The sequence below is a fragment of the Zootoca vivipara genome, chromosome 4, assembly GCF_963506605.1.
Source record: "Zootoca vivipara chromosome 4, rZooViv1.1, whole genome shotgun sequence".
Lineage (NCBI taxonomy): Eukaryota > Metazoa > Chordata > Lepidosauria > Squamata > Lacertidae > Zootoca > Zootoca vivipara.
In genome coordinates this window covers 100,724,092-100,744,984 of record NC_083279.1, presented here as the reverse complement: position 1 = coordinate 100,744,984, position 20,893 = coordinate 100,724,092, and the positions used below count along the sequence as shown (strand labels likewise).

The window sequence follows — 20,893 nt, the reverse complement described above, 5'->3', positions numbered from 1 at the left end:
AGCAGACAATAGCAAACGAGAAATGAACCTTAAAGGCACCATTTATGTTAATTGTTTGCAAACTAACCTTCCTGTTTTTGTTCTTCCAGGAATGAAGAATGGACTTTTGAGTGTGTCAGGCCTGGTAAAAAGTGGTTTTAAGGTTGAGTTTGAAAAAGATGTGTGCACTATTTCAAAACAGGGGAAGGAGCTAGTTAAAATTCCCTGTGAGGAAGGGCTTTTTGTTTTGGATGAAGAGCAGTTAGCAGCAGGCAGCTGTTCAACAGGTGAAGCTCAAGAGCAGTTGGCAGCAGGCAGCTGTTCAACAGGTGAAGCACAAGCTAAATGTGCAAATAAGGCTCCTCATACAGGTTGTGCACATTTACTACATAGAAGGTTAGCTCATATATGCTTTAAGTATGTAAGCAAGATGCCAGATTTAGCTGAGGGGTGTAACCTTAAACCCTGTTCAAATTTTTTGGATTGTTGTGCTTGTAAACACTCTAAGGTTAAGACATGTAACTACCCTAGATCTGATAGAGTAAGCAAGAAACCCTTTGAGCTAGTACACACAGATGTGTGTGGACCCTTTCCGGTCAAGTCCCTTGGAGGTGCGAGATTTATGCAAATTTTAGTGGATGATTTTTCAAGGGCCAGTTGGGTTTTCTTTCTGAAAGAAAAATCGCAAGCAGCATCAATTCTGATGGATTGGATTGAAGAAGTAGAGTGTAAATTTGACACTAGGGTGCGCAAGATACAATCGGATCGTGGTGGGGAGTATGTGAACCACACGCTAGCGACACGGTTAAAACGGAAAGGTATAGTCCATAGACTTACCAATCCCTATTCACCACAGGAGAACTCAGTTGCGGAAAGAAAATTCCGAACATTGCAAGAAGCCATTGCTGCTTTACTGTTTGATTCTGGATTACCACAGCGTTTTTGGGCAGAGGCTGCGCTGTATGCAAATTATTCCTTTAATAGAGTGTACAACAGCACAGTAGGCAACACTCCTTACTTCATGTTGTTTGGTAAGAAACCAAAAATTGACCATCTAAGAGTTTTTGGATGTCGTGCTTATGTGCTGGTGCCTAGGGCACAACGTAAGAAAGGTGATCCCAGATCTAAAGAAATGATTTTCTGTGGTTATCAAGCAAACACAAAAGGTTGGAGATTTGTAAATGTAGGAGGTAATCAAACAAAAATCACAATCAGCAGAAGTGCTGAATTTTGTGAACAAGATGGTTGGAATAGAATCCATGGTAATTCTGACATACTATTTGATGTGTCAAATGAAAAAGATCAGACACAGGTCCCAAGGCGAGAATTAGTTCCAGAACAGGCTGAGGAATCTGAGTCTGAGGATGAGGGTGAGAAACCTTCTAGTTCACACAAGTTTGAAAAGTCAGAATCGTCTAGCCCAGTAGGTTTACCTGTACAGCAAGGGAGACGAGTAAAGTCAGAATCAGAAAGTCCTTCAACTGCTAGTGACAAACAGGTGACAACCAGTGATTCTGGGTCAGAGGGGGCAACTGATGGAGCATCGCAGGAGCTGCCAAGGCGTTCCAAGCGTACCAACAAAGGAAAACCTCCAGAAAGGTATCAAGCCATTAGTGTTTGGGTAGGATTGGCGAATTGCGAACCTGAAAGTTTTGAGGAGGTAGAGCAATTACCTAAGGAGGAGGCCAGTAGGTGGCACGAGGCCATGCAGAAAGAGTTGAATTCTATGAAGGAGCTTGGTGTATTTTCCATCTCCAAACTGCCAGAAGGTACCAAGGCAATAAGTTGCCGGTGGGTGTATAGAATAAAGACAACGGTAACAGGGAAACCAGAGTACAAAGCGAGGCTTGTAGCTCGGGGTTTTTCACAAAGTAAAGGGGTACACTACTCCGAAATTTATGCGCCCACTTCAAGGAGCGAAACTCTACGTGTACTCCTAGCGGTTGCTGCTCAGAGAGGATTCAAAGTGAATCACTTTGATGTCTCAACTGCTTATCTTCATTCAGGTCTAGCTGAAGAACTTTATATGGAGCTACCGCCAGGATTGAAAGGTGATAGGTCAAATCAAGTTTGGAAGTTACACAAGTCTATTTATGGACTCAAACAGTCAGCTCATAATTGGAATGAATTTCTAAATGATGTTTTGGTAAGCATTGGCTTTAGCAGGAGTAAAGCTGACAACTGCTTATATTTCAGAGGTTCAGGAGACACTCAAGAATCTTTGCTTGTTTATGTAGATGACCTGATTTATACTTCAAAGACACAAAAGCAGGTGGAAAAGCTGGCCAAGGAGTTAAGTAAACACTTCACAATTAAGAATCTTGGTGCTGTAAAGGTTTATCTTGGTGTTCAGATAGATAGGACCAAAAATGGCAGTTTCTTGCTGAATCAAAAAGGCAAAATATTGCAAATGTTGGAAAAGTTTGGCATGGCAGAGTGTGCAGGTGTTAGAACACCTATGGAAATGGGTTTTGTAAAAGAAAGTGAATTCAAGGATAGTGCTGAGTTCAAACGTCCTGAAATCTTTCAATCAGCTCTGGGAAGCTTATTGTACCTTTCGCAATGGAGTAGGCCAGACATTGCTTATGCTGTTAACTTACTCAGCAGGGAAGCTTCAAAACCTAGTGTAAATGCATGGAAAGGAATTCAAAGAGTCTTAAGATATTTACAATACACCAAAGATTTTTGCCTTGAATTGTCTTCTGAAGGGCAAGCACAGCTTACTTGCTGGGCAGATAGCGATTGGGCAAATTTAAGGGATAGAAAATCAGTGTCTGGCTGTGTAGTAAAATTTGGAAACTCTCTGGTCGGATGGCGTTCGAAGAAGCAAAACCTAATTACTTTATCGTCGACAAAAGCCGAATTCTGTGCCTTATCTGAATTATGTAGAGATCTAGAATTTTACAAATGTCTGGCACAAGAGATGTGTGAAAAGTCCATCACGCCCATCACTATATGGGGTGATAATCAGCCATGTCTTAAATTAGCACAGAATGGTCAGTTTAAAGGTCGTACAAAACATTTGGATATCAGATTTCAAAATGTTTGTCAAACAGTGAGAGCGGGAATTGTTAAATTAAGTTACTGTCCAAGTCATGAAAATTTAGCTGATGGATTTACAAAACCGCTTGGGTTTCAGCGTCATGAAGAATTTTGTGAAGAATTGGGTCTGAAATAACTTTGTAGAACTGTTTATATTTTGCCAGCGAGAGGGGGTGTTAGGACTTTAAACCTAAGACGCTGGCAAATTAGCAAGGTCATGTGATTTAAGTTGTTAAGTCGTTAAGATGCTCAGTATATATAGAGCGTTTGTTTTGTTTGCCTGTGGGGTGTGGACTAGTCATGTCTGAAAGCTCTGGAGGGGTTTCTGTTATTTTTCTGCAATAAAGCTGTCTTCGAAAGTTGAGCTTTGGTGAGTCGTTTTCTGCTGCAAAGCTACAAGAATTCTACAACAAGAAGAATCCAGCCGCTGTGCTTAAAGCTCTGCAAAGAGAACTGTTTCTGGTCTGTATAGCGCAGCAAAAGCGTTTTTACTGGACCAGTGCAGAAAACCTCTTTAGACAAAACCTGCAGAATGGAGAAGCCATGTAAAAATTTGGGCTGTGGAAAGTGCTGCAGTCAGAGCTCCCATTCCACTTCCCATCAAAGAATTCACATAGGGGAGAAACCCTATCAGTGTGTGGAATGTGGAAAGAGCTTCAGTAAGAGCTCCGATCTCACTAAGCATCAGAGAATTCATACAGGGGAGAAACCCTATCAGTGTGTGGAATGTGGAAAGAGCTTCAGTCAGAGCTCACATCTCACTAAGCACCAGAGAATTCATACTGGGGAGAAACCCTATCAGTGTGTGGAATGTGGAAAGAGCTTCAGTCATAGCTCCTCTCTCACTTCCCATCACAGAATTCATACAGGGGAGAAAGCCTATCAGTGTGTGGAATGTGGAAGGAGCTTCAGTACGAGCTCCGATCTCACTAAGCATCAGAGAATTCATACTGGGGAGAAACCCTATAAGTGCTTGGAATGTGGAAAGAGCTTCAGTAAGAGCTCCGATCTGAATACCCATCAAAGAATTCATACAGGCGATAAACCTTACCAGTGTGTGGAATGTGGAAAGAGCTTCACTGATAGCTCTTATCTCACTAAGCACCAGAGAATTCATACTGGGGAGAAACCCTATCAGTGTGTGGAATGTGGAAAGAGCTTCAGTCATAGCTCCTCTCTCACTTCCCATCACAGAATTCATACAGGGGAGAAACCCTATCAGTGTGTGGAATGTGGAAGGAGCTTCAGTACGAACTCCGATCTCACTAAGCACCAGAGAATTCATACAGGGGAGAAACCCTACCAGTGTGTGGAATGTGGAAAGAGTTTCAGTACGAGCTCCTCTCTCACTTCCCATCACAGAATTCATACAGGGGAGAAACCCTAACAGTGTGTGGAATGTGGAAGGAGCTTCAGTATGAGCTCCGTTCTCACTAAGCATCAGAGAATTCACACACGGGAGAAACCATATAATTGCTTGGAATGTGGAAAGAGCTTCAGTAAGAGTGTCAGTCTCACTTCCCATCAAAGAATTGATACAGGGGAAAATCACGAAATCATAGAATTGTGTAGCTGGAAGTGATCCCTAGTGTCATCTAGTCCACCCCATGTGATGCAGGAATAGCAAGTAAAGCATCCATGACAGATGGCCATCCAACTTCACTTGAAAACCTCAATAGATGGAAGTTCCAGCACTTCCAAGGGAGTCCAATCCACTAAGAGCTCTTGCTGTCAAAAAGTTATTCTGCATGTTTAGTCAGAGTCTTCTTCTTTTTTAACTTGAAGCCATTGATTTGGAGCAGGAAAATTTTATTTTATTTTCTTTCTCCTTTATTGTCCACCTTGTGTTCTCTTGTCCTTTGAGAACCACAATACGTTTCTCCTTTTGTTCTTCTTTCCTTTTTATCACAGTTTTGAACTCTAATACTTTGAAGGAGCAAGGTTTTAATTCCATGAAGTGAGCCAGCTAATCCTCTAGTAACAGTCATAGCTGAGATAAGAAGACCATGTTGAGGGTCTGGAAAGAGTTTTCAGACGGCAGTTAATCTGGAGGGAGAAGCTGTGGGAAGACGCTCTTCTCCTTCTGGGGTCTCCTTCCAGTCAGGAGGGGGAAGATCTTCTAGGAAAAGGAGATTCCCGAGTCCGTGGCAAGGGCTGAGAGGATCCCCTGGGTCTGGCATAGAAAGGAAAATCCCTCAGAGAGAGGGGGGGAGCGAGGGAAAGTGGCGCCTCAGGGCTCACGGAGGAAAGTATGAAGCCATGATGGAAGCTGTCAAAAGTATTTCATGGAAACACCTGTCGTAACTAAGGAATGGAGTTTGATTTACGTTTGCAACCGTGTGGCTGTGTGAAACAGCATATATCCCAGATGTTGTTGTTATTCAACCGTTTGAGGCAACTACAGATTCCCTTCACAGAGCAGCAGAAAGTTTACATTTTGCTGAGTTCTTTAGACCCCAGCTATGAGACCCTTTCTCTTTGGAAGCCTGCAGACCAGATTGATATTGAATATGTATCGGGCAGATAACAGGATGAACGGGAGGTTGAGAGAGAAAGGAAAAGCTGTGAGGGGGGGGTTGCCCAGTGCCCAGGAGTAAGGGTGCAGAAGAAGCTGAGAACACTGTGCATGCCTTTGCAGCAAAGCGGTGCTATGTGTGCAATTCTGTGCAATTCTGATCAACACCTGCAGAGAGGTTCAAGAGCCCTAGGCTCTGTGATTTAACCCACAGCACCACCCACGTCTCTCTCCAAACTCCAGTGAGCATGTCCTTTGCTGTGTAAAAACAAAACCTCATTTTTGTGCTCTAAAAACAAGACCTCTTCCTTACACACACACACTTCCCAAGATGGCTTGCTCTATGTAGAATCAGTTACAGGTAGGTAGCCGTGTTGGTCTGAGTCGAAGCAAAATAAGAAAATTCCTTCAGTAGCACCTTAAAGACCAACTAAGTTTATATTTTGGTATGAGCTTTCGTGTGCATGCACACTTCTTCAGATAGGTATCTGAAGAAGTGTGCATGCACACGAAAGCTCATACCAAAATATAAACTTAGTTGGTCTTTAAGGTGCTACTGAAGGAATTTTCTTATGTAGAATCAATTATTGTTGCAATGCTTGGGTCATATGAATTGAATCAGAATATCTAGCCACCTGCGTCATGCATTTATTCAGGTGAGGCTGAATTAAACACTCTAGAAAAATCCTTCTTGACTGCATCCGTTGTTGTTTAGTCATTTAGTCGTGTCCGACTCTTCGTGACCCCATGGACCAGAGCACGCCAGGCACTCCTGTCTTCCACTGCCTCCCACAGTTTGGTCAAACTCATGTTCGTAGCTTCGAGAACACTGTCCAGCCATCTCGACACTGTCCAATTGACTGCATCCGTATTGTTTCAAATATGAGTTCACTTTGCTATAAAAGTGTGTCATATTTATTGCTGTGAAATGGTACCACACTCAGCTTACGGATCTCAACCCCCAAAAAACCTGCACTGACTTGCTGCTTTCCCCCAATTTCTTAGGTAGAAATAACTGATATTGAGAAGCATAGCTGTCAACTTTCCGATTTGAAAAAAAGGGATCAGCAGCAGCCTCACCTGCCCCAGGGACAGTCTACGGTATATCTAACAATCCAGGATAGCAGTGGGAAACGGCGCTGCAATAAGGAAATTTCCAGCAAAAAGGGGGTTTGACAGCTTATTTGAGAAGGAAGAAGAGAGAGAGAGACCCCCAACCCTCAATCTTTGGGGGTGTGGTAGGCATCATTTCAGCGATGCTGCCCCACTCCAATTTGCCTCTGTAGGTCCCCATGTCCCTTTCCTGTGGCTGTGGCCCCTGAATGGCTCTCTCCTCATCCGTCTGTCTCTGGAGACAATGGAGGATGGCTCAAGCGGTGGGGAGATGGCGATGCCTGCTGGGGCAGCTGGCTGCTGTGACGGACAGGAGAGCCAGAGCAGAGTCCGGGGTGCAGTGCCTCACAATTCCACCAGAGGGCGGGAGACTCTCTCTGATTGGCTACCCGGAGGGGGGTGGAGCCAGCACTTTTGGAGGGAAAATAAAGGGAGCCGTTTCTGAAAGGATTTTTTTTTTTTACAAAGGGCTGGATTTTGCGATGGGGGAGAGGGAAGGTTGGGAGAAGATGGGGATGAGGAGAGGGTTGGAGGGAGGGAGAAGGGGCTCTGATTTGAGAGGAACATCTTCTGTGATGTTGCCTTCGGAACGGATAAAGTTCGTAAGTCAAGGTGCCACTGTACCTCAGGAGTGGGATTGCTACAATGATAAAAAAACATTATCAAAAGCATATTGGGAGACAGCCTAATTGTTGGGTGTGAAACACAGAGCAGTCAAATACAACATTCCTAGAGTGGACATAAAAAGGGGATGTCTGGAGCAGCCAGTCAGAATTTCCTGTTTCCTCCTGGGCTGGGACAGACTTCCTCTGCATGTTACCAGAGGTGGGCGTGGCCTCACCTGTGCAGGTAACAAAATAGCACAAAGGAGGCAGTCATCTCTCTCTCTGACTCCATTCCTCGAAGCAACATCTCCAGCCAAGAGAGGACAAAGGCATTATCCCCTTACGGAATAGAGTCCAGGTGTATATATTTTGTAGCTTAAGTCTGCTTTCTGGGATCCATTTGTGAACAGAATGTGAGTAAACTATTTTATATACTTTTATACAAGACAGGGAATAAAAGGGGAATTTCCAGGAAACTTATTTTAGAGGCTTAAACAAGCCTGACAAAGACGTTATCCGCTGTACAAGTTTAAAAAGGGGAATGTTACTCTGCTAAATTGTAGAACTTCTTAACACAAGTTGGGAAGGATATAATTAAACAATATATACCCAGGATCAAAACTAGGGGGGCAAGGGGGGGGCAAGGCACGGGAGGGGAGGGGCCACAAATGGGAACGTGGGCGGGGCTATGGAGCCCAGGTGAACACTAATAATAGTACATAAACCGAAAGGAGGAGAAAAAAAATCTTTCTGACTCTGGGAGTCAGGTCCTTGTTCCGTTTCTCTTCTCTTCTTTATGCATTCCATATATTGGGGGGGCATCAATAGGAGTCTTTCCACGTTTCTGAAGACCCTGGCGTGCGATGGCTAAGGCCATTTCCCAACAGGGACTAGGCTTGGACAAGCGTGGCGTGGCCAAAGGTTCTTTCACCTCTGTTGTGTATTGAGTCAAAGGATTTTATATCTGTATTATTATTGTCTGTATTTGCATTAGGATAAAGTAACTGCCTTTTGGTTCCAGAGGGTACAGCTACTATTGGTTCATTTAAGCTGCTGTATTTGGATCCTCTGTCTTCTTGGTTTCCTCCAAAAGGCAGCACTGTGATTGCCTGATATTGTTCCCTCCAAAATGTATCCCTTTCTAGCTAGTTCCCTGTCCCTATAAATGTAGCTTTCCTGCCCTCAGAGTCAGTCTTGTTTACTTTAATAAAGAAGTGTTACTAGAGAACTGTCTCCAGCATATTATGTCAAGAGAGCTGAAATCACAAACCCCACATCACAAAAACTGGTGACGAAGGTGGGATCCGGAATGCTGAGGAGCGGTTAAACACAGCCCTGCCTCAGAGTCCGGATTGCAGCTGAGAACAAGACTCACTGGCCAGCTGAGAAGACAAGGACATTGGAGAGTCCAAGGGTATTAGAGCCCTTCCAGCGATCAGAGCCCCACACGTGGGAAGACTACATCGAACGCTTCGAGTTCTTCGCAGTGGCTCAAGGGATCACCGATGCCAGCAAAAGAAGGGCCACATTTCTGAGCTATTGTGGGCCCGAGACCTTCAAGCTGGCCAAGGCATTGCTTGCTCCAGCGAAGCTGAGTGAGACATCTCTCCAATATATTTTTGCCTGCCTAACAAGCCACTTGGCGCCTACTGAGACCAAGATGGCCCGGTGGATGGAGTTCCATAAGAGGCAGCAGCGTGCTGGGGAGTCTTTATCCGCATTTCTGGCTGAACTCCGGAAGCTCGCTCAGCACTGCGGCTTCCAAAATCTGGAAGAGACTCTCCTGGATCAGTTTATTGGTGGTCTGAGCAGCAAGAAAGCCAGAAGACGCATCGTGGCTAAAGAAGAGGTTACCCTTGCTTCAGCCTTGAAGGAGGCCACCGCCATTGAGAATTATGAAAGAGAGGAGCTTGATGCCAGTCGCAAGGCCACTAAGCCACAGATAGAAGTTGTGCATGCCATGGACGAGCTAGAGGCTACTCTGAGCCAGAGCCCGGTCTGTGGGGTCGAGTCGGTGCGTCAGGCCTGCACAGTGCACAAAGATTGCTGAGGCAGTTGCCCAGGTTGTGGCGGAAACCATGAGCGGAAGAGTTGTCGTTTCCAGGATGTTATGTGCCAGACGTGCGGGAAGACGGGTCACATCGCCAGGGTCTGTAGATCGGCGGCGTTGGGAGCGACAGGAGCACCTAGACTGGAGCATCGCAGACCGCCCACAGCAACTCGTTTTCTAAAGGACTGCCACTACGTAACAGAAATCAACGGGAGGGCCGTGCAGTTTCCAGCGCAAGGCAAGGCACACATCAAGGTGAAGATTGAGGGTCAGCAGTGCGACATGGAGGTGGACTCCGGATCTGGATTCACCATCGTGTCGGACCAGACCGCGAAGACATTCTTCCCCAGGGGTAAGTTGCCCCCTCTGGAGCCCTTCCCGGCAACCTTGCAGTCGTACTCAGCAGGCCGCATCCATGTTATGGGAATGTGTGCCGTGAGTGTACAGTTCCGGGACAAACAGGCTGTACTCAAACTGGTGATTGCGAAGGGCAGTCGCCCCAGTCTCCTGGGCACTGACTGGTTCCCCGCCCTGGGACTGAGTATCTCAGGGCTAAATTCAATCCAAACCTGCCCTGAGATGAGCGAGGCATTATGCAAGGAATTTGCTGGTCTCTTTAATGGAAAACTGGGCTGTTATGAAGGGCCTCCAGTTGACTTCGAGTTGGACCCCGGGGTGGCCCCAATCCGACTCAAACCAAGGCGAGTGCCATTTGCACTGCAACCCAAGATCGAGGCAGAGCTGGATAAATTGGTCAAGCAGGGAGTTCTCTCACCCGTGGACTCTGCTAAGTGGGAGACTCCAATCGTCACGCCCCTTAAAGCAAATGGGGAAGTCAGGATCTGTGCAGATTACAAATGTACTATCAATAAGGCACTCAGGGGAAACTCATACCCCATTCCAGTCGTATCACATCTGTTGGCTAAACTGGCTAGGGCCAAGGTGTTCGCCAAAATTGACCTGGCACAAGCTTACCAACAGCTGCCAGTAACCCCACAATCAGCGGAAGCACAGACTATTGTCACACATAAAGGGGCGTTCAGAGTTAACAGATTACAGTTCGGAGTTTGTGTAGCCCCAGGGATTTTTCAAGGGCTCATGGAATGCCTGTTAAGAGGTCTGCCAGGGGTCTTGCCATTTTTTGATGACGTTTTGATTGCTGGAAAAGACCCACAGGAACTGGTTGCACGTGTCTGTGCAGTGTTGCTCAAGTTCAAGGAGGAACACAACCTTGATGGCAGAAAGTGAGGAGGAATTAAAGAACCTTTTAATGAGGGTGAAAGAGGAGAGCGCAAAATATGGTCTGAAGCTCAACATCAAAAAAACCAAGATCATGGCCACTAGTCCCATCACCTCCTGGCAAATAGAAGGGGAAGAAATGGAGGCAGTGAGAGATTTTACTTTCTTGGGCTCCTTGATCACTGCAGATGGTGACAGCAGTCACGAAATTAAAAGATGCCTCCTTTGGGGAGAAAAGCAATGACAAACCTAGACAACATCTTAAAAAGCAGAGACATCACCTTGCCGACAAAGGTCCGTATAGTTAAAGCTATGGTTTTCCCAGTAGTGATGTATGGAAGTGAGAGCTAGACCATAAAGAAGGCTGATCGCCGAAGAATTGATGCTTTTGAATTATGGTGCTGGAGGAGACTCTTCAGAGTCCCATGGACTGCAAGAAGATCAAACCTATCAATTCTGAAGGAAATCAGCCCTGATTGCTCACTGGAAGGACAGATCCTGAAGCTGAGGCTCCAATACTTTGGCGGCCTCATGAGAAGAGAAGAATCCTTGGAAAAGACCCTGATGTTGGGAAAGATGGAGGGCACTAGGAGAAGGGGACGTCAGAGGACGAGATGGTTGGACAGTGTTCTCGAAGCTACGAGCATGAGTTTGACCAAACTGTGGGAGGCAGTGCAAGACAGGAGTGCCTGGCGTGCTATGGTCCATGGGGTCACGAAGAGTCGGACACGACTAAACGACAAAACAAGGGAAAGTTGCCTGGCTCGAGAGTAGACCTTATGTTTCCCCCCAACTTTCCCATTGAGCCAAAAAAATATGTTTACATTTCCCCGTTCAAATACTTCCAGTTCCGGGCTTCCGGTCTGCTGCCAGCGCCGTCCGGCTGCGTTTGCCTCGAGCTGTGAGGCATTTGGCGCCGCGAGGGGGGAAAGCTGCGAAAAGCGACGCAGCTACTCGTAAGAGCCTCATATTGGGCTTTATGAGGACAAATATGCTCGGCGGTGCCCCAATTCGGACTCCCCTACTCGCCGGTAAACTCGGCAAGAGTCCCGGCAGAGTGGGGTCATAGTTGAAGGGGCCATTTTGAGCGTCACTGTCACCCTCGCGGCTGCAAAGCTTCGTTGCCGACGGTGGAGAGCAGCGGATTCTTCCAGAGCAAGAGAAATTAAAATTGGGAAACCGTGAGTAAAGGACTTAAAAAGTTTCAAAATTTCAAGATTTATTGAATTTGGTCACGGAAGAGGCTCAAAAAGGGAGCCGACCTCTTCCAATTGAAAGACTACGATACAGTAACCGATCCCTTGCCGGGAAGGCGAAACGAAGCATCCAATTTATTAACAATTGGTGCAAAAGAAGCCTCCCCCAGAGAACCAGACCTAGGTCTCTGGAGGTATCAGCAATTGAACTTTTGAGTGTGAATTATTAAAAAGCAGAAGTTGAAATTGGACTAAAGGAAATTAAAAGAAAAGATATCTAGACTGGGAAATATAGTGAATTGTTAAAAAGTAAAAGCGAGAAGTTTGAAAGAAATTTAAAGGACAAAGTAAGCGGACTGGGTAACAAAATGGATTATAATGTTTTGAAATAAGTCCTCCACCATTTCCTGTAGTGGAACTGGTTGGTTTCCCACGAGACTAAAGACAAGATGGCTTCGGACTCAGCAGCTTCAAAAGAACAGCTTTGGCAAAAGATACTGGTAGAGCTTCACGACATTAAACAGGGACTGAACTTGTACTCCACCTTGCCGCAGGAATGTGCTTTGTCGTGCAAACATGATAAACAATTGAAAGAGGTGAATGGAGAAAGCTGCTTGGAAAGAAAAATTGGCACTGAAGTTGGAAATTTGGACGTTGAGGACAAAAAAGAAATACCAACACAAGACATCTTTACGTACGGAGATCTGACGAGACAGGATGAGGATGAAGAAGAAGGAAGGCAGACTGTTCCACAAGTGGGAGATGTGGAACAGAAAAAGGACTGGACTCAAGAACTCCTCAAAGATGAACCAGGGTGGGCTCTGGCCCTCCCAGTGAGAGAGGGAGGACAGGGCACACTCTGGGAAGTTAGAAACAAAGACACAGGAGGAAAACTGCAGAAATGGGGTGAAAGCGTTTTGTGGAAGCTATGGGAAAGGGTGGGGGTGGGTTAATAGATTATAAATGATTCAAAGAGATGGATGAAATGGTATGGCCCTTTACTGGTATGTTTTATGGATCTTGCTGTATACTCCTGGAGAATCGGGATCTGGGGGAAGGGGGAGGGAGTTATGTTATTATTGTTTGAGATAGTATCTGTATTAAGAGTTAATAATAGAATGATGATTCGTTGTTAATAAAAATTATAGGCAGAGGGAAAAAGTATTAGAGAATGATTAAAGGGAATTAGAAATATTTGGTTTGAAGCATTAGATTTAAGGGAATTATATCAATACAGTGGAACCTCGGTTTATGAACACCTCGGTTTATGAATTTTCGGTTTATGAACGCCGCGGACCCATCTGGAACGGATTAATTCACTTTCCATTACTTTTAATGGGAAAGTTCGCTTCAGTTTATGAACGCTTCAGTTTATGAACAGACTTCCGGAACCAATTACACCCATGTTTCAGTTTATGAACGCTTCAGTTTAAGTACTTCGCGGACCCTTCTGGAACGGATTAATCCACTTTCCATTACTTTCAATGGGAAAGTTCACTTCAGTTTATGAACGGTTACTCCGCGGACCGTCTGGAACGGATTAATCCACTTTCCATTACTTTCAATGGGAAAGTTCGCTTCAGTTTATGAACGCTTCAGTTTATGAACAGACTTCCGGAACCAATTGTGTTCATAAACCGAGGTACCACTGTATTGGGAAAAAGAGTGGAAAAAAGAGTAAAGGATTGATAGAATAACTTTTAAGGTATGTAAAATTACAAGGAATACTGTCTAAATTATAATGTAACAGGGACTCAAGATGGGGGAGGTCGGGGGAGTCCAAAGGGTAATGATCAAGATTTAAGTTAGAATTTTTGTTTTTTGATATTTTTGTATTTTGTATTCTGTAGTTTTTCTTTCTTTTTTCTTTTGGCCTTTCTCTTTGTATTTTTTGTGTCTTGTATTTTTGTATGTGTGTGTGTGTGTTTGAAAATCTTCAATAAATATTTTTAAAAAATGGAAAAAAATGTTTCACCCAGTGACAAAATAATAATAATACTTCCAGTTCCTTGCTTTTAAGCTTACATTAGACGGCGTAGGAGGCACCAGAACCACTTGCAGCTTTTCGCGTGTGGCGCATTGTAAATATAAGGCTCAAGGAAGGAGAGAGCAGCTTGGGAAGATCAGAGGAGGAGGCTGGCTTTTTTCGATGCCTCGGTCGGGCGTGCTTCCCTTCCCTTTTCCTCCCACTGCTGGGAGCAAATCCTGCTGGAGCGGCTTGGCCAAGTTTGCCCCGGCACAGCAGCTCGGCCAGGAGCCTTTTGGTTCCAGAGGGTACAGCTACTATTGGTTCATTTAAGCTGCTGTATTTGGATCCTCTGTCTTCTTGGTTCCCTCCAAAAGGCAGCACTGTGATTGCCTGATATTGTTCCCTCCAAAATGTATCCTTTTCTAGCTAGTTCCCTGTCCCTATAAATGTAGCCTTCCTGCCCTCACAGTCAGTCTTGTTCACTTTAATAAAGAACTGTTACTAGAAAACTGTCTCCAGCATATTATGTCAAGAGAGCTGAAATCACAAACCCCACATCACAACAGGAAGCAGCCGCCCCGAAGCAGCCCTCTGACACAAACGCCAGGCCAGTGGGACGGGGGGGCGGGCTGCGCTGCGCGCCTGACTCCTTGCAGGAGGACCCGCCCCGGCTGCACGCTCCCACCAGCGAGCCATGCGGCGGGCGGGCAGGCGGGTAGGGGCTGCTGGGCGGGCCATGAAGGCATCCTCCGGCCTCAGAGGCGCAGGGGGTGGGGGGACCCCGTGGGGGGCATCCGAGGGATCCCTGCACCACGGCGCCACGTAAGCTAAAGACGGCCCTGGTGTGAGCAAATCTGCCAAGCTTTCAGGAGCAGGGCTAAGGGCTGAAATGAAGCCCCCCAGATCCCCAAAGGTTGAGGGAAAGGCTCGATCTCCCTTCCTCCTTTTCAGTATCAGTTATTTCCACCTAAGAAATGAGAAGAAAGCAGCTGCTCATGTTCAGCACAGTTTGTTGGGGTTGAGATTAAAGAGCTGACTATGGTATGATTTGTCAGCAATAAATATGTTTTCTTCTTATCTGTAAGTGAAATCACATCTGAAACAATACAGAAGCCGTCAAAGGGAATTTCCTAGGAAGTCTTTTATCCAGTCTCACCCGCAATTATGTGTGCTGAACACACAGAAACCCGTAGATAATGTGAAATTACTGCGAGTCTCCAAATAACACTCCACACATGCAAGCAGATTAATGGAATAGGACACATGATTTCCCCACCTCCTTTAAAAAAAATACTTTGATTTATCTTCATGGTACAAAGGATAATTTCAAAGAAAGCAATGGTTACAAGAGTAAACAACAAATACCTTCCCCTCATGAAATAGCAGACTTTCATCCTGCCATGTTTTAGTTACAGGTAGGTAGCCGTGTTGGTCTGACGTAGTCGAAACAAAATAAAAAAAATTCCTTCCAGTAGCACCTTAGAGACCAACTAAGTTTGTCATTGGCATGAGCTTTTGTGTGCATGCACACTTCTTCAGATACACAAAGAGGAAGATATCTGAAGAAGTGTGCATGCACACGAAAGCTCATACCAATGACAAACTTAGTTGGTCTCTAAAGTGCTACTGGAAGGATTTTTAAATTTTGTTTCAATCCTGCCATGTGTTAGAATCATAGATTTGGAAGAGACCACAAGGGCCATCCAGTCCAACCCCCTGCCAAGCAGGAAACACCATCAAAGCATTCTTGACATATGCCTGTCAAGCCTCTGCTTAAAGACCTCCAAAGAAGGAGACTCCACCATACTCCTTGGCAGCAAATTCCACTGCCGAACAGCTCTTACTGTCAGGAAGTTCTTCCTAATGTTTAGGTGGAATCTTCTTTGTTGTACAGTAGTTTGAATCCATTGCTCTGTGTCCGCTTCTCTGGAGCAGCAGAAAACAACCTTTCACCCTCCTCTATATGACATCCTTTTACAGTATATATTTGAACATGGCTATCATATCACGTTAAAGTTCCATTTGATTACTCTAAAAGATCATGCTCCTCCCCCCGCCACCTCGGCACGCAGCGCCGGCATGGGACGGAGTTTCGGAGAAGGTCTCCGAAGCCCCGTCTCATGCGGGAGGTGCGCGGCGAGGCAGCGGGGGGGGGGAAGAAGCGCTCCTCCCCCCCGCCACCTCGGCACACAGCGCCGACATGGGACGGGGCTTCGGAGACCTCCGAAGCTCCGTCCCCTGCCGGCGCTGCACAGAGCAGCGTTCCAGCACCCGTTTTTAAACGGGCTGAATTCCACTAGTACCAAAATAAAAACTTAGTTGGTCTTTAAGGTGCTACTGAAGGAATTTTTTTTTTTTGCTTCGACTCAGACCAACACGTCTACCTACCTGTAACCTGGATTGTTGTGTTGTTGCAATGTTACAATAGTGTATAATAGTGTACAATGTTACAATAGTGCAAGCCGGCTGCCTATAAAAGCAGGCCGGCTGAGCTGCCAGTTAGTTCCAGCTCCCAAATAAAGAGCTTCTTGAAGAAATCACTGTGTCGTCTGCAATGTCTACCCACAACTTAACACATCTCATCATTTAGGATTCCCTGAATCAAGACCTCCTTCCACCCTCTAGTCTCTGCTTTTCAGTTTGTATTGTATTATTTTATGTACTGTGGCTTGCCGTTGTTTTATTGATTATAGTTTAGAAATTTTTTATTGTAACTGTTAAGAGTGAATTTCTGTTTAACTTTTATATGCTGATATTATTATTTTATACTATTCTAATGTTACTTTTTTGTTGTAGGTTGTTTATTTTAAAGTTGTTTTACTATCTTATTTTTGTATTGCATTAGATTGATAGATGTACATTTTTTGTTTCTTCAGCTTGTAAACCGCCTTGAGTATTGTAAGATAGAAAGGCGGTATACAAACTAAAAATGATGATGATGATGATTTCCACCAAACATTTGAAGCAGTTCTATACATTTTTGCTAATCTTACAGGTGTTAAATACCACCAATACATCAATTTTCCTTCAACGCACAGAATGCTGTAAATTTCAAGTCCTCCCTCAAGTTTTTCCAAGATGAAAATTGACTGTTATCCCCAATATATTGTGCCCGTGGTATCATTACTGATTAAACACCTACTACAATCTGGCTTTTTCATCTTTTGTATGCCACTCTAGCAACAATTTATACATTTTAGAAAGTAACTTCACATTATTTTCCAATAAGTCTTTTTCAAACCTTGAAATTTCTGTACTAAATCCATTTTTCTTATCTATTTTTTTGGTTCTGAAAAATGGCTATATTCTCTTTCAAATGGGTGTCTAAATTGCCAAACATCAATTTTAAGTTCTTCACCATATTAAAAACAGTTACACGTAGTCTACCTTCTTTTGAATCAGTTTTTCTTATTGTCCCGTCCATTTCTAAGGAGACTAGCCCATTTAAACCACCCATTAATATTATCTTTTGATTCAAAAACTCAAACATTTTTTCTTTCAATTCTTAAAAAAAAATATCCGAGTTTTTGTCATTTGGCACATAGATTCCAATTATCACATTTTTTTCGCCTTGTAAGGTTATCTCTATTGCTACCATCCTTCCATTCTCATATTTAAATAACTGTTTCAGGTTATATTTATTTTTAGCATACATTACTACACCTCTTTTTTAGTGTTGTCTGGTGATAGATTGCTTATCAAGACTTTTCTATGATTTCTTGCTACATTTGCTTCTTGCAAACATATTATGTCGAAATTTTCTAGTCCCCTGATCAACAAAGTTTATAACTCCATCCCAAAAAAGCGACTTCTCTGGCTTGATTTGTTTTTGAGAAACCCATGCTTTTAACTTGTATGTTTATTTTGTGAACCACTGTGGAATCTTCAGATGAAGGGCACATAAATTTTAAAAATGATAACAAACAAGGATAGTGACAAGCTGGAACATGTGCAAAGGAAGATGACCAAGATGATCTCATATTATTTATGTATTTATTTAATTTGTATACCATCCTATACCAGGAGTGCCAACTTGAATATAATATTTTTTTTGGGGGGGGGAGAGGTAAGCCCCACCTCGCATAATCAATCAAAGGCACACCATTTGAATGGCAATGCCTATCTACAGGGGGGTGGCCCCCTCATTTTTTTTTGTAAATAAATAAATAAAAATCTGATGTAAACCACATTTTATCAATCTCAAATTACAATTACAATTAAAATATATATCAATTATAAAGCAAATTATACATTTTGTGTGGCCTCCTGCATGGTAGATTTCAAGGTGAGATAATTTTATTCCATCCTGCTTCAGAAGTCTTAAAATAATACAATTATATTCAGTCTTGATCTTAACCCCTTATCAGCAGCTTCAAAGTGTTTGACTTCCATCCATATTAACACATTTGTTAAATTTTATTTCTGCAAGAGGAGTTCTGTATCCCATAGATTTCCTGTGTGTGATGTTTCTTTTATCCATGTTTCTTCATCCTTCCTCTTCCACAGCATCACTACTTCCGCTCTTTTCCTTTGTTCCCAAAGAATGAGGCTGTCATTTCAACTGTGTCACACGGCATCTCTTTATTGTTCTTATTGTTTGAGTCTAGAGAGAGAGTAATTTGGTGTCCCACCAAATCTCTAGCAAGACTCCTGACCTCCTGCTTTTTGTCCAACTCTCTCAATAACAATCTGGCGTCCTGCCAAAGCCTTGGCCGATCTTCAAAGCTCAAAATCCAGGGCATCCCAAAGCAATACAGTTGAAATTTGATGTTTTAAAATCATTTCAATTTTCTCACACTGTTCTATTTTCCCTTGTAATATGTAAGTATAATCCCGTTCTCCTCTTGTCTTTTGTTAGCATTCGGGTGTGTGTGTTGCTGAATCATTTATGTAGCAAACATGATATATATAAAGAAAGGGTAAAAGCTCCCTCCCCCTCACATACCATATTTTACATCAAAGGAAGTCTTGTTTCCAGTTTGAATCGTTATGGCTTTGTAGCTGTTTCAATTTAAGGGGCTGGTGACTTGTGCTTCAGTGTATCTAAAGAAGTATGCATGCACATGAAAGCTTATACCCAGAACAAACTCAGTTGGTCTCTAAGGTGCTACTGGACAATTTTTCAATTTAGCAGTTTATGATCTTTTACCATCTGTTCCAGCATGCATCCATTTATTAGTCCTAATTCCATTAAAATAAACAGAACTCCCTCTGTTTCTTAATGGCTGCATAAGAGGGTTACAGATAGGCAAAGTGCTTTTGCACTCAGCGCCTCCCTGCCTCTTGGATTCCATGCCGGAGCAGGACCCAGGTACCAAGACAATCTGTGAGTGAAGCTAACTCCCCATGGGCCCTGGGGGGAGCAATCACCCTCAAATCACCCTTGTTTATTCTTTGCTAACGATTGCCGCTATAGTGGGAGCGGCATTCATTAAGGCAGACCGGAACCAGAAGTAAAGCCCCCTAAAATATTTTATAATGGGGTGGGGGAAAAGACCCCTTAGCCTATACCCTATAAAAGACTCCTATAGCTTATACCCTATAAAAGACTCCTATAGCCTATACCCACAGGTCTCAGGGTAGTTAAAACATAAAAACACAATATTTAAAAGCAAAAACAAAATACACATACACAAAAAAACCTGTAACTCTCCCTCCACACATTTTTAAAAGGCATTGGTGTCAATCAGCCAAAGGCCTGGTTAAAGAGGTGTGTTTTTCCCTAGAGCTGAAAGCTGTATAATGAAGGGTTTTCCACCCTTCCTATGAATTCTTCGACGGGAACTGAGAGAGGAGCGGTTACTGAAGCTCTTTCCACATTCCACACACAGATAGGGTTTCTCCCCTGTATGATGGGAAGTGAGATCAAAGCTGTTCCTGAAGCTCTTTCCACATTCCACGCACTGCTAGGGTTTCCCCCTGTATGAATTCTTTGGTGGGAAGTGAGATTGGAGTTCTGACTGAAGCTCTTTCCACATTGCACACACTGATATGGTTTCTCCCCTGTATGAATTCTCTGATGGGAAGTGAGATGGGAGCTCATACTGAAGCTCTTTCCACATTCCAAGCACTGATAGGGTTTCTCCCCTGTATGAATTCTTTGATGGGAAGTGACAGAGGACCTCTTCCTGAAACTCTTTCCACATTCCATGCACTGATATGGTTTCTCCCCTGTATGAATTCTTTGATGGGAAGTGAGAGAGGAGCAGTTACTGAAGTTCTTTCCACATTCCACACACTGATAGGGTTTTTCCCCTGTATGAATTCTTTGATGGGCAGTGAGATCGCTGCTCCGAAGGAATCTCTTTCCACATTCCATGCACTGATAGGGTTTCTCCCCTGTATGAATTATTTGATGGGAAATGAGATCAGTGCTCCGAAGGAATCTCTTTCCACATTCCATGCACTGATAGGGTTTCTCCCCTGTATGAATTCTTTGATGGAAAGTGAATTGAGAGCTGTCCCTGAAGCTCTTTCCACATTCCATGCACTGAAAGGGTTTCTCCCCTGTATGTATTCGTTGATGGGAAGTGAGATTGGCCTTTTGACTGAAGCTTTTTCCACATTCCATGCACTGATAAGGTTTCTCCCCTGTATGAATTATTTGATGGGATGTAAGATTGGCCTTTTGACTGAAGCTCTTTCCACACTCCATGCACTGATATGGCTTATCGCCTGTATGAATTCTTTGATGGGCCATGAGATCAGAGCTGTTCCTGAAGTTCTTCCCACACTCCATGCACTGATATGGCTTATCGCCTGTGTGAATTCTTTGGTGGGAAATGAGATGGGAGCTCTGACTGAAGCTCTTCCCACATTCCAAACAATTATATGGTTTCTCCCCTGTATGAATTCTTTGATGGGAAGTGAGATGGGAGCGCTGAATGAAGCTCTTCCCACATTCTACACAGTGATACGGTTTCTCCCCTCTGTGAATTCTCTTATGCTTAGTGAGATCAGATCTCTTACTGAAGCTCTTTCCACATTCCACACAATGATAGGGTTTCTCCCCTGTATGAATTCGTTGATGGGAAGTGAGATCGGAACTCTTCCTGAAGCTTTTCCCACATTCCAAGCACTGATGGGGTTTCTCCCCTGTATGAATTTTCTGATGGGAACTCAGAGAGGAGCTGGTGCTGAAGATCTTTGCACATTCCACACACTGATAGGTTTTCTTCCCAATGA

General features: G+C 43.9%; 2 protein-coding genes and 1 pseudogene across 2 annotated transcripts in view; 1 reads left to right on the top strand and 2 right to left on the bottom strand.

The window, feature by feature from the left end:
- Positions 1-20,893, bottom strand: part of LOC118085582 (zinc finger protein 883-like) — a 198,628-nt gene that overhangs the window by 60,880 nt on the left and 116,855 nt on the right. The gene's annotated exons all lie outside the window — the stretch shown is intronic.
- Positions 3,553-5,894, top strand: LOC132592073 (zinc finger protein 345-like). The gene is given in 1 exon segment (XM_060274160.1): positions 3,553-5,894. A coding segment is annotated over 1 exon segment (1,050 nt). The 5' UTR covers position 3,553; the 3' UTR covers positions 4,604-5,894.
- LOC132592086 (zinc finger protein 420-like) overlaps positions 15,379-20,893 on the bottom strand; it is a 32,442-nt pseudogene continuing 26,927 nt past the window's right edge.